General features: G+C 37.6%; 1 protein-coding gene across 2 annotated transcripts in view; it reads right to left on the reverse strand.

Annotated features, from left to right (window-relative positions):
* Positions 1-248: 248 nt before the first annotated feature.
* AGTR1 (angiotensin II receptor type 1) overlaps positions 249-14001 on the reverse strand; it is a 43932-nt gene continuing 30179 nt past the window's right edge. For both annotated transcript variants that reach the window (XM_060638903.3, XM_060638901.3), the window contains one exon: positions 249-2243. In XM_060638903.3, the coding sequence (XP_060494886.1) occupies positions 1109-2197 (1089 nt within the window). In that variant the 5' untranslated portion in view covers positions 2198-2243 and the 3' untranslated portion in view covers positions 249-1108. The remainder of the gene's footprint in view (positions 2244-14001) is intronic.

Genomic DNA, 14001 nt, shown 5'->3' on the forward strand with positions numbered 1-14001 from the left:
GTGTAAAATAATGTTTTAGTGTTATAAAAATTAATTTTTTCTTTGTTGTATGAAAAGCTTTGAAAAACTCAAAAGGGTCTATTTATTCCATGCTGTGGATATAAAATCTATAAGCAATAGTATTAAACTATCTGTTGTATTAAAAATTTAAATGGAATTGGGTTCATAATTACACTTGTTTGAAAAATAAATCAGCATATATTTTAAGCATTGAAGATTAAACACATTACAATAACAGTATTTTAATGTAAATATAACTTTGCCAGATTTTAATCAAGTAGCAACAGTTTAGAGATATAGAATACATATACAAGTAGAACATATACTTTCTAAAACATAAGGCATACTTTACGGTATACAATCTTTTTTTTACCACAAAATATCTATACTTCTCAGATATGAAACAAAACTGATATGACTGGGAAGACACTACTGCCTGGGACCAGAGTAACACTTTTACAAGTAGTTTAACTTTAATACATGACTTTAGTAATATCCGTATACAAATAGGCCAATTAGCTGGCGTGTTTCGGCCGTGTGAATCTATAAGACACTAGCCGAATTTCGCAAAAGTGTCTGAAAGTTGACAAGTACTGCTTAGCAAGTCTCTGCACAAAAAGTGCAGTGGCAGGTCCAGGTGGGCCACAGCTGCTAGTAACGCCATAGGCACAAAAAAGCTTTACTGCCCCTTGGAAACTGGGCAGAGCAATCTTAAGCTCTGACCTCCTGTCGCTCCTCTCAAGGTTGAACACATTCCAAATACCTTCATGTGGAAGAGTCAAAAATAACAGAACAGGAGCCGGCTGCGGAGACGGCATTTCTGCCAGTAAAATTTTCCCAGTGAACACATTCATCTAGCTTCTGACATCATTCTTTGAGTGGCCGTCGTCTGTCTGATGCAAAATGTGGCAAAATGTGGCTTCACTTTATGTTTTGTTGCACAGGGAAAGAAAAGGTTTTGTTCAGAGCTTTAGAAAGGTTTGTTGAGACCACATAACCTTTTTCTTCTTAAATTCTGGAAAGTAGCTAATGTTCCTTTGGTAGTGAGGTGCTGTAGAGGAATGTGTTTCTTGCTTCTCCTTTCACAGGATTACTTCACAGATAGGCTTCAAGTGTGTGACTCAACCTCAATACATGAGGCAGGCTTCTTGGCGGACGTGTTTCCATTATCTGAGGGGCGGTAGGAAAGTGTGCTCATTTTTGTTGATAGGTTTGAGTGGGACTTGGCCTTTGGAGGGATGTATTTCAGAAGCTGGAGAAAATATTTTTTAAATTTTTTCCCCAGAAAGCCATAAAAGAGAGGATTCAGGCAATTGTTGAAATAAGCTATGCAAATAGTGATGGGCATGGCGGTGTCCACAATATCTGCAATTTTACAGTCATGTATGATGCCCAGCTGAATCAATACATCCAGAAAAGTGAATATTTGGTGGGGAACCCAGGAAAAGAAAAAGAAAAGCACAATTGCCATAATTATCTTGAAAATATCATCATTTCTTGGCTTGTTCTTTTGAATCTCATAAGCCCTCTTCAGAGTCTTCCAAATAAGAGTGTAACTTGTAAGAATGATCAGAAAAGGAAACAAGAAACCCAGTATATTCTTAGTTAAGCCCAGCCCAATGGGGAGGGTTGAATTTTGGGATTCATAATGGAAAGCACAAACCGTGATATTGGTGTTCTCAACGAAAAACACGTTTCGGTGGATTATAGTTGGCAAACTGGCCAAGCCAGCCAACAGCCAAATAATGATGCAGGTGACTTTGGCCATAAGCATTGTGCGCCGAAGGCGGGCTTTCATTGGATGAACAATAGCCAGGTAACGGTCGATGCTTAGACATGTGAGTAGAAACACACTGGCATAGAGGTTGAAACTGACACTGGCTGAAGCGATCTTGCACAGGTAATTGCCAAAGGGCCAGCGATATTCCATGGCAGTGTAGACAGCCCACAGTGGTAAGGTTAGTAAAAAGCATAAGTCAGCCAGTGCTAAATTCAAAAGAAAAACACTGGCCACAGTCTTCAGTTTCATGTAAAAGTAAATGACAATCACTACCAAGCTGTTTCCAAATATTCCCACCACAAAAATGATACTGTATAAAGTAGGGATCATGACAAATATGTAATTGTGCCTTCCGGCTTTGGGACAGTCATCTTGGATTCTTTTAATACCATCTTCAGTGGAAGAGTTGAGGATCATTTTGATCTCCTGGGTTAATTAGTCTTAGACACTATGCCAGATGCACCTGGAGAAAATAAAAATGAAAAGGTAAAAAAAAAAAAAACTTTCAGTTATAAACAAATAGTTTTATTTTTCAGTCATAAATACAGTAACTCCACTTTAGTCTTAGGAAAAAAAAATAGATCATATTTTCTGGAGAAAAACTGAACCGAGAAAGGGTAGGATTACACATTTAAATTAATTTTTAGAACATATTGCTTTTCTAGAAAGTAATAAATATCCTCCAGGTAAACAAATGGGGGTGCTATGTGAATAAACTTATCTAGGTTCTTTGCATTTTTTCTAGAAGTAAATCCTAGCTTCCACATTGATTAAAAAAGCATAGTCTGAATCTCAGAAAATGCTACTGAATTAAATTAGTTATTCAGGAAGACTTGAGTTTTTCCAGAAGCTTCTGCAAATATTTGCTTCAATATTTTACATAATCAGTAAACAAGCTATTCACTTACATGATTTAGAAAATCAACATACTCTTCCCTAGCAGAGTCCATCAGAAAACCCTTGGGAGGGAGGCTGAGGATGCTGTGGGGGTAACATCACAGGTTGAGGTACAGGCCTACTCTGAGGTAAAAACTCAGCGTATGCCATAGGCAAGTCTGTCTGGGCAGGGCACGGGTGCTGGGTAAAGATCCTCTTGCCACCCCAGGAGCAGGTCCCTAGATGAGCATGGCTGTGCATTCTTTTTGTAGGAAAGTGTCCCGGGCCACATGAGGAACAGGAATAAGACTTCCCAGGATAGCTATGCTTGGCATCCAGGAGAGCTGCATGAACACACACACCTAAGGTAGTGTCCATCTTGGTGTAAAGTGGTGCTGTGAGAGGGATGAGACTCAGGCAGCCAGGTTTTAATGTTTCGAATAATCTCATTTACTAATGTAGGCCCCAGCCAATTCCAGGGGACAGATGATACACGTCTGAGGAATACGACAGCCAATGGATGAATGAATGAGTAAATAGCATATAACTTCAAAGCTAGGAGTATAGCATAATGAGACTAGTTTCTGTGGGGCTAATAACACAGTTTACATTTTGCTCCTGAGAGGATCAAGATAGAAAATAGTCATTGTTAACCTAGGCTTCACCTTGGATTAAAAAATCGAAACCCGAACTAAGCAAAACAGACAAAAAAATCCTTGGTACTTTTAGAAATATGTGGTTTCTAAAACAGAAGATGAAAAGAGGGAATAATATAATGGAAACTAGGGCTAGGCTCTCAGGGAGATATGACCTATTTCTTTCTCACCCAGAAGGATTTCCCTACATTTTGCTGATTTTTCAGTTTATTTTATTATAGTTATTGAAATTATGCCAGTTTAGAAGTATAAATTCCTTTAGGTAAACAAATATTCTCTATTAAAAACTAAATACTTCATGAAAGGTTTATGTGCTAGCAGTCATTTACACCTTAATGTGTATTAATTTACTTATTCTTCTTCTAACATCTGGTTGATTTCAGTTGGATTTTGCCTAGGAAAAAAGTGGAAATGTCAAGGTTAAAGAATCTCAAAGATTAAAAAGTAGCCTGGGTGAACTGCATAACTGAAAACCAGGGCAGAGGTAAATATTTGTTTCAGCTTGGGCACAAGGACGCTACTAACAGATAGGAAGGGATAAACTTAATGCATTGGAATCCCTTTGGTGCCCTGAGCTTGAGTGCTTGAAAGCAGGGAGGAAATTCTCCTCTTTCTTCTTTTCTCTCTTGAGCCTAACTCTAAGACTATATATCTCAGGCTGGTTCCACTAATACTGTATCTGGAATGAGTAGAATTTTATTGACAAGGCAAGAATTGTAACCATCACTTATTAAAAAAAAAAATCTATGGGAAAAAGTTTGCATTTGAAAGGACCAAGTTTTAAACATAGTTTTGGACTCCAACTCCATCACAATCTGAGGTCAGTTTCTTCTTCAGTTCCTATTGATCCATATCGACTAATATGTAATACATAAAAGGTTGCTCTGAACATCTAGGGGAGCATCCCTGGAAATTTTAGTAAGGAATTTATTATTTAAATGAGAATATCACTGGAGAAACTCTGGACGTCACATTAAATATACTAATAATACTTTACACAAATGTTTATATAAGTAATGACCAAGACTTCCTGCCAGGAAAGGAAACAAATTCTCACATACTGGAGGGTAGAAGAAAGGGGAGAGGAATTTTAGGTTATAGGACCAGTGGGAACAAGCACAGGGAAGCATATAAATGAAAATAGTGCATCCAGTGGGCTGTCATCCATTTATCCCATATTCATTGAACATCTACTAGGTGCTGGAGTGAGGGATGCAAAGTGAAAAAGTTCACAGTCCTTCTCCTCCTTTGAGGCATTTGAGTCTAATTGTGGGGGGACAAGAGCTTTAAAGACAGAATTACCTCCAGTGTTGAATACTATACCATAACAGGGTCATGTGGAATGTTCTGTATTTATCATTGACCCAGTTTGTTGGTGGGGGACTTGGGTAGTGATCAGGGGCACTTCCCAAAGAAGATGGCATTTGGACTTTGGAGGATACATGGAAAACAAAGTGGTTAGAACTTAAAGGCAACAGCTGGCCAGCTGAGGTAGAGTAGAAATTGTCATCACTTGAACTTCTCTCTCCTTACAGATGTCTGCAGCATCAGCTATGGGAGGCTGCTCTTGTAAATTTACAGATATCGCACAACCCTCTTGGCAGTGGTGTGGGGAAAATGGAACCCTTGTGACTGGTAGGCACCTATGACTGATGCTAAGTGAGTGGGAAAGAGTAGGGTTCTTTTCCCTTTGAAGCTGAAAGGATGCTGTTTTGATGAGGAGCTGAAGGAAAGAGATGTGATCTATTAGGAACAGCAAACTTATGAGTCCCAGAAAGCAGCTACATTTCATTCTTCTCCCAGTAGAGTTTTAGGCAGGGAGGATATACTGATCAAAAACACAGGAGGATCCACCTCTCCCTATTTTTGGGTCTCACCATAGCTTTTACATAAACTCTGTGGCTTATATGAATTCCATAGCACCATTTCTTCTTGGGGAAAAGAAGATGGGATTTGGACTCAAAATACTTATAATAGACTCTTTCTTTGCCAATTACAAATATGTATGGCTCTGGGTAAATCACCCCATTTCTCTGAACATGAGCCTCAGTTTCCTTATCTGTAAGAAGTGGGAACAGTGATTTTTATTGCACATGATTGTTGTAGGAATTAAATGAGATAGTATGAAAGTATTGGGCATATCTTTCAAAAAGTAAGTGTTTAATTAGATGTGTTTTTTAAAAATCTCTATTATTTTTTGAATGCAAGTTAAACATTGACTTAGCCATGGCTTGAAAAAACATGAAAGATTTTTTTTTTAAGGTTTATCATTGGTAAGCTCCTTCTTGTGCCATTAAAAGGCTAAAAATACCAGGATGTTGTTCTTTCAAACTGTGAGTAAAAAAATCATCTTAAGCAGCTGAATACATTGGCCATGAGTCAGGTGGGAACTTTCAGTCTGCTGTAAACACAAGGTTGGCTCCTGGTGGCTGCACTATTTATCCACAGATTGCTTTCATACCAGATACCTTGTATTTCTTGACAGCTTCCCTCATTCTTAAAAACAAGCCTAAGAAAGAAGATCCCTCCCTCCCTCCCTTCCTTCCTTCCTTCCTTCCTTCCTTCCTTCCATCCATCCTTCCAAGAATATTTCGCCAAGACTTTTGATTAGAATATTAATACCTTCTTAAGCTTTTAGGCAAGCCAAAACCAATCTAATTAAATTGTTCATTACATGCTCCTTTTTTAATGAGTTTGCAATCTAAGGAAAAAAAAATACCACATAGTTTCCTATGATAATAAAGAGAGAACTAAAAGACAAAGTAATTATATTTTAGAATAATCTTCTATCAAAGTATCTCTCTCAAATATCTAAAAGAGTAGACTAGTGTTTGTAGGTCATTTGCTTGTAGTGCTGGGTAGCGCAATAAACCATCCTGTTCAAAAGTCATTGTCTTTATTGCTTTTATTTTATAATTCAGACTTTAGAAAGCAAGTGTTTCTGTTCCTGTGTGTTTTTCCCCCTCAGTAATGAATGAGGCATTCTACAGGGAGCAACTGTTAGTATCCATTTGTGAATTCACTGAATCATAGAAGTTGGCAGTAAAATTTTTATGGTTTCTACTTGTTTCTTTTTCAAATTCACTTGTTCTTATTTCTTAACCTTCTGTTCTTATTTTATGGGGTCTATTTGTACCCTTTTCTCTTTAAACATGTTGAACATCTGTATGTTAAGAGCCCCTATCAATTGCTTTACTATTTGTAGGTTGTAGTTCTTGAATGAATTCTATTTGTTTTATCTGTGGACACTCCTTCTTGGCATTTGCTTTCATCTTGGGTTTTATAATCTTTGACTACGAGTTAATCTGTAGTGGGAATTAACTTCTTTAGGAGGCCTGGCATCTGGATGGTGGTGGCCTGTGAAATTTCTGCTTGGGCATACAACACTCACTTGATCTGGAAAAGTCTTTAATGCTAGTTCTCAGCCTAGTTTCCAATGCTGTATTTTTTCTTCAGATACTGCAAATGAGGCCCCCACCCATTCTCAAATTTATGTTGGTCTGCAGAAATTATCTAGTCTTTGGTCACAATAGGCAGTGATTGTCCAGTTTCTGGCTTTAACCAAGAAAGCCAGTTTCATTTGTCTTCAGTATGCGCGTCTAATGATCTTGACTTCCATCCTGGTAGACTTGTTGAAACTTTATCTTGGCTGTGTAACTGGTATTGGTTCTTTTCTGGCCCATGTGGTCTCAATTCTTATTCAGAGCTGTGATTTTCTATTTTATGTGTTTCGAGAAAGAAGGGTAGTGTTCATTATGCTTACGTTCATTGTCTTCATCTTGACTGGAATTTGTCCTACACATTATTTGGAGATAATGGTTAAATTGCTTGGACCCCCAAATCTTTAGATTATAGTCTCGCCCCTATTCATGCCCACCCCAACCCCCATCATGCCTTTCAATGAATAATCCAAGCCCTTCTGGTGGTACTCTCCTCCATGGTGGTAATCCTGGCAGCCATGAAGAAGAGAGCATGGCAGAGAGCTTGGCACCATGGGGTAAGTGACCAGAACTGCTTTTAAATCAGATGCATGAGAAAATGGCTGGCAATCCCAACCTAACTTCTCTATGTTGTTTTATTTTTAATTATTTTTTCATGTTTACTTACTTTGAGAGAGACAGGCAGAGAGTCAGAGAGAGAGAGAGGGAGGGAGGGAGGGAGGGAGGGAGGGAGGAAGGGGCAGAATGAGAGGGAGAGAGAATCCCAAGCAAGCTCCACACTGTCAGCACAGAGCCCAATGAGGGGCTGGATCCCATGAACCTGAGCCGAAATCAAGAGTTGGACGCTTAACCGACTGAGCCACCCAGGCGCCCCTAATCTATGTTAAATACTTTTCTTGGAGCTGATTTTGCTCACCTGTGCAATTCCTAGGTGAATGTTTCTCTTAGCACACACAATATATTTGATTACAATTACTAATGCCATACTAAATAAGTACTCAAGATTCAGTGTCCTTAATGAATGGCTGCATGATATGTGTAAGTGGTAAACGGTGGTATCTGGCCCTCTTCCCAAGTCAACAGCATCCACTATGGCCTGCCCTCACAGGAAATGAAAACAGCACAAGCTGCCATCTTATTTCTACACACACCAGTTGTAACCACCTGTGGTGATGGTGGTTCAATGTCGTCATCCTCAACTAGCCCTCCCCTTTGCTTTCCAAAATATCCCCCAAGAATAGGAAGAACTTAGCTTTATGAAAGGAAATTCAGTAGTTCCTTCCAAGTTAGGGTATACATTTCAACGAAAGTAAATTGTGATCCTAAATTTTTGCTTGTTAGAAATTATTCAATACTTTAATATCTAGTAATGTAACACTAAATTACAATTAAATTTCTCTCTGCTTCAGAAGCTTCTACTTATCATAAGTTATAATTTAAGCAACCTACTTGTCATGAATATCCCAAGCCCCCAAAGAGCTCCTTTCATTCCTATGATATTTCTTCCCATTCTTTTCTATTCTAAACTCTTGGCTGTTTTTGTTGTATGCTTTTTTTTTTTTTTTCCCCAAAAAGAAAAGAGAAGCAGGCAGGCATGAGATATATGTCATTAACTCTAATCATATGCTAGAAATCTTCCTCTGACATATTGGTGTTAGTAGAAAATATTGTTATGTTCAATATAGAGGCCCATTGAAGGCTTTAGTGAGCCTCAAAAGAGCTGTGCTCTGCAGACTAGGAGAAAAATAAAATAAATATAACTTGGAAAAAAGCTTGTATATAAATAAACTCTTGTCCTCTTATACTCCCAAATTCCTCAAACTTAGGGACTTGGAGAATTTCCTCAAGGGAATTATAACCACATTTTAAAGAATCAGCATCTCCGCCATTCATCAAAGGGGAGGAAACATAATTTTTAATAATATGGCTCTTGGAGACTGTTCACAAGCTTTTCTTTTTCAACAGATGAAAAAGGCAGCTTCTATGTGGGCATCTCAGTCAACAGCTGTTTTATCTGACTTGTGAGCAAAACCCACAATTTCATATGTTAAGCCACTGCATATTTGCTTCTCTGAGACTCTAGATCAGCAGCATAAACTGCTTATCTCATTTCAGATTCCACTTTAAGGGGTATGAGGGAAGTTACTGGGAAGGAGAGGAAGCACCAATTAATTTATATTTTTAAGAAATTATGAAATTTTTATAGAATTTCTATGTGTTATGAGCTTTATGTTAGAAATTACTGGCCACATGACAATTCATTTCAGATTAAAGTTTTTAACATTTTGGAGCCCCTGGGTGGCTCAGTCAGGTACGTGTCCGACTGTAGCTCAGGTCATGATCTCGTGGTTCATGAGTTCGAGCCTTGAGTCAGGCTCTGCTGATAGCTCAGAGCCTGGAGCCTGCTTCAGATTCTGTGTCTCTCTCTCTCTGCCCCTCCCCTGCTCATGCTCTCTCTCTCTCTCTCTCTCTGTCTCTCTCTCTCTCTCAAAAATAAACATTGAAAGAGTTTTAAAAAATAAAGTTTTTAACATTATAGAAATCACATAATCATAAATTTTAAGTGAAGCTAGAAGGATCAAATATTCCCTGTATTATACATGTTTCCCTCAATTGCCCAACGTTCAAATTGGTCTTACGCAATGTATAAGGAGACTAGGGTTCTAATTTTGGTTTTCTTATTCACTAGCAAGGTGACCTTGAACCAGTCACTTAGCTTTTCTACACCTCTGCATTCTCAGGGAGCTGACACATGGCTAAAGAAATCTCCTGAAACACTGAAATTTTATAATCTTTTTTTTGGAATAGGTATTTATCTTTTGAAGATAAAGGCAATGATGGCTTGACAAGTAGAAATGACCTGATAAATCATTAAATCAGCCCAAATCTATCGATTGATATAGATGTTATTAATGCCACAATGATTTAATAACATTCTCTAGTTAGATACAAGAATTCTTTTTCTTAAAAACAAAATGAATTTTACCTTTTACTGGGGATAAATAAACTCCACATAAGAGTCCACATAAGAGTATTATATTACAGTGATATTCCCCCCCCCTTTTTTAGATTATCTACTTAAAGAAATGTTTTCCCAGCACAGCATTTGGATAGCTGGTTGTGACCCTAGGTTATCGAGGTCAAGGTTATCGAGGTCAACTATCTAGACTAGCTAGATTAGTTTCTAGACTGTGAATCTCTCAGGCATCCCCTGTGTTATTCATTGGCAATTCCACCTGAAAAGGTAGAGACAGATTGTTTCATGGCTGCAAATCAAAATTAGAAGCAGGCCCTGCAGTTAGGGAGTCAGAATTATGTTATTTTATGAAGAAGGTGGCAGAATGTGTTATTGTTAAAATAACTCCTACAAAACAAACCTACTTTCAGGTAATTTTTTTTTTTTTTTTTGGTGGGGAAAATACAACTTTTTAAAGTTTAGTAAATAGTTAATGTGATTCATTTGCCCAAATAAAAACACACAGATGAGGACAGAGAATTATAAAAGAACCCACGGTAATATATTATTTAGAATAACATTTTCAAGTATTTTATTAGTCAATATTTTGAAGTGCTAAGTGAACTTTTGTCCTAAGAAAATGAATTCTGTAAGGTAATGTTTGATTTTATCATAGAGTTACTTTTTGTTTTTTGAAACACAGTTTTATATGCTTCATTGTTTTTTTTTAAACATTAAAATGCTATAAAAACTGAGAGCAGAATAGTCTGGCAGAGAAAGCACTGGACTAGAGTCCGGTCAAAGAGCCTGCTCTGTCAGTAACTAGTGACACAATCAGACACAGGTAATTTAATCTCTTACTTTGTTATCTCTTAAATATTACAAAATACTTAGAATGGAAATACTAACACTTGTTCTCACCTCTGTTTCATAGGTTGTTAAAGGTAAACAGTGAGGTCTTAGGAAAAGATGAAAGCACTTTGAAAATATAAATTTTATAATATCATTTATGTAATGCAAGGGTACGTAAAATTTAATGAAAGAAAGCTCAGAACTTCAAAAATAAATAGAATTATTTTCATTCAAAAATTCAGCAGAAGTATTTTTCATTATTTTCGTCTAATGCATTTATTTCAAGCATTATAATGAGGCACTTGATGAATGTGGAAAGAAAGGTAAAATGGTGGATCTTGCATGGCTTCCACAGTTAATACTTGTGGCAACAAATGTTTAGGTACAAAGTGGAGCCCTAAGGTTAGATCTGACCAACACATATATTTTCCTTGGCGCCCAAAAAACTCTATAATATATCTTGTGGAATTTGAATTTTCTGTAGTTTACTAACCGCTGCCACTTTCTGTTTTCTGATTCTGTTGGTCAGTGCTGTCTAAAAGAAACTTGATGTGAACCACATACATAATTAAAAATTTCCTAGTAGCCACACTAAAAAAGTAAAATCAAACTCCTAAATAGTAGACTCCTGAAATACAGCTTGGGAATTATTCATTAGACTGTGGATTTCTTTCAAACATTCAGGACTGGTATAGTTAAAGGGTGCCCAGCAGGGTGTTATCTAGTAAAATACTCCTTGCGCTCATTCATAAATGTCTAGAATTTCTTTAACTGGGATTGGGTTGGCAATACCCACTTCCATGCCTCCAAGATCTACCTGAGGAAGGAGATACACTGACTCAGATGAAAGCCAGACTAGCAGTAGAAGGGCATGGTGATGGTAACCAAAAAATCTGAAGCCGTATGTGATTTACCTCTTCTGACCTATGGGGTCTTTTGCTTTTCTCTTAACCTGTGACTCGTTTTCTTCATCTGGAAAATTATAATAATAATAATGAAGTTAATGATTATGAAGTAAGAAAAATATCTGTCTTGTCAGGCTCACAATGTTGTTGGGAACATCATGAGGTGATACATGTGGAGATATCAAAAGATCCTGTAGATTTGAGACTTTTGTTAGTGTTCTTAACTTCATACTATGGTGTAAATGACTAACTTCCCCTATACCAGCAAATTTGGATAAGGAGAATTGGGAAATTGCACTCAGTGCTGGAAGTGGAAGAAGAGGCTAATGTACCAGAAAGAGGTAGAGCGGCTCAGAGAGGGAGGCTGATGCACTGACAAGCTACTTGGATTGGACACCTCTGCTAGCTCTAATCGTTCTCTTCAATACCTATATGATTTTTAAGTATAAATTACAATGATACTACACCACTGATTATAATGAAAAGTTTAGACCATTCTGTCTGCTGTTATATTACCACTCCATTCATTTCTATGTGGGACTACTTGCGTTTTCTAACGAAACAGCCTGTGATGAGCGGCACAAATGCTGGGCCAATAAAAGGTAACAACGCTTTGCCGATTGAAAACTACGATGAGATACTGGTGACTGCTGCTTCCTGTGAAAACTTCATTAGCAATAAATGGGTTACCAGATGTCACATGTCAGATTTGAAATTAAAATATATTCCCAGTATTTGTGTGCAGTCTGAGCGGCGGGAAAAAAACGAACTCTTTCCAAGAGAGCTGCATAAGATACTGTACCACTTTTGCCTTTGATTGTTTGTTTCTCCTCGAAATGTAAAACGAAAGCATCCCTTGGTTTGTAAAGTGGAAATATAGCATTTCTGCATAGAGGGGCTATGTACTGAAGTGGCACATTACCCGTGCAGCAACAACTCTTTAAGGACAAGGAGAGTATTTTTGAATATTCTCTGCCGCACCAAGACCACCATCTCCTCTTGTTTTGCCATAGCAATTTCTCCTTTTCTTGGCTTCCCTTTCATCAAGCCATTTCTGCTTTTATTACTGACAACAAAACTGTTTAAGTCAGCAGCTGTCAACGTTGACTCCACTCTTCCTGAACCTGCTGTAACAACAATGCTTCCCCCCTTCGTGATAGTAAAACTCTCTTCTTGTTCTTCGAGCTAGCTAAGTCACTCTGTTCTGGTCCTCAAAGTTGCAAGCCTCCAATCAGAAATCAACTGTGGTTAGGGAGGGAACCCCACAATTGGAAATAGGACAGCACAATTGCGCTTGAACCAGCAGAAATTTCAAATGCTAAGCCGGTGTGACAGAAGTATCTAACACCCTCTAGTTTTTATAAACAAGTATTTTTGGCTAAAGAGGGTCCATGTTCCTTTGCAATTTCAAAATCTCCAGTTATTCAGTTTCAGCTGAAGACCATGGCTGTTTGAAACTATTTATTGGTTTTTTCCCCTATTTATTTTTGTTCTGTCTTCTGTAAGATAGATGAAGCTTATAAATCAAATTAAGAGGGTAAAAGTGAATTATCACTCTTAAGCATCTTCTTGGAGAAATATTTACAGTACTCCTCCCTTATTTGTTGGGATACATTCCAAGACCCCCAGTAGATTCCTGAAACCACAGATAGTATCAAACCCTATATATAGTGTGTTTTTTCCTCTACAAAATTACTTATGTTTCCTCTACAAAATTACCAATTACCTATGATAAAGTTTATAAATTAGGCATAGTGAGAGATTTACAACAATAACTAAAAATAAAATAGAACAATGATAACAATATACTGTAATAAAAGTTATGTGAATGTGGTCTCTCTCTAAAATATCTTGTACTCTATTGACTTTTCTTCTAATGATGGGAGATGATCAAGTACCCATGTGGTAAGATGAAATGACGTGAATGACATAGGCATTGTGACCTAGCATCAGGCCACTCTTGACCTTCTGATGGTATGTCAGGAGGAGGATCACTTGCTTCTGAACCACGGCTGACTGCAGGTAACTGAACTGCAGAAAGCGAATCCACATGTAAAGGGGGAACTACTGTACCTAGAATTTCTTTACACACAGAAATTCCCCAAAGTACTTACAACTTTGTTTGTGGAACATTAATTACTCATCAGATGCTGGGGATGCAAGAGCTACTGCCCTTTGACCTTCGCATAAAGGAAGACAGAGCACCCATTAAGTGATTAGCTATGTCGGTGGGGAAAATGTCAGTTTCAACTTTTCAGTTACATAACTTCAGCACAAAGTGACACACAAGAGTTCAAATAAGCTTATTTAATGTACAGTTGTTTTATGCTCCTCTAGGATTTTACTGGTATCTGTTTCACAAAGAGGACTTATAAAAGTGGCTTAGTATTAACATTAGTAATATTTATGAGTTGTGATTAATTGAATGTTTATTATGTGCCAAGCATTGTGATAATTGCTTTCATATCTGCAAGAACCCTGTTATGGACTGGATTGTGTCCTTTCAAAAGCCATAGTACCCAATGCGACTGTAATA

This window comes from Panthera onca, chromosome C2 (genome assembly GCF_046562875.1).
Source record: "Panthera onca isolate mPanOnc1 chromosome C2, mPanOnc1 haplotype 2, whole genome shotgun sequence".
Taxonomy (NCBI): Eukaryota; Metazoa; Chordata; class Mammalia; order Carnivora; family Felidae; genus Panthera; species Panthera onca.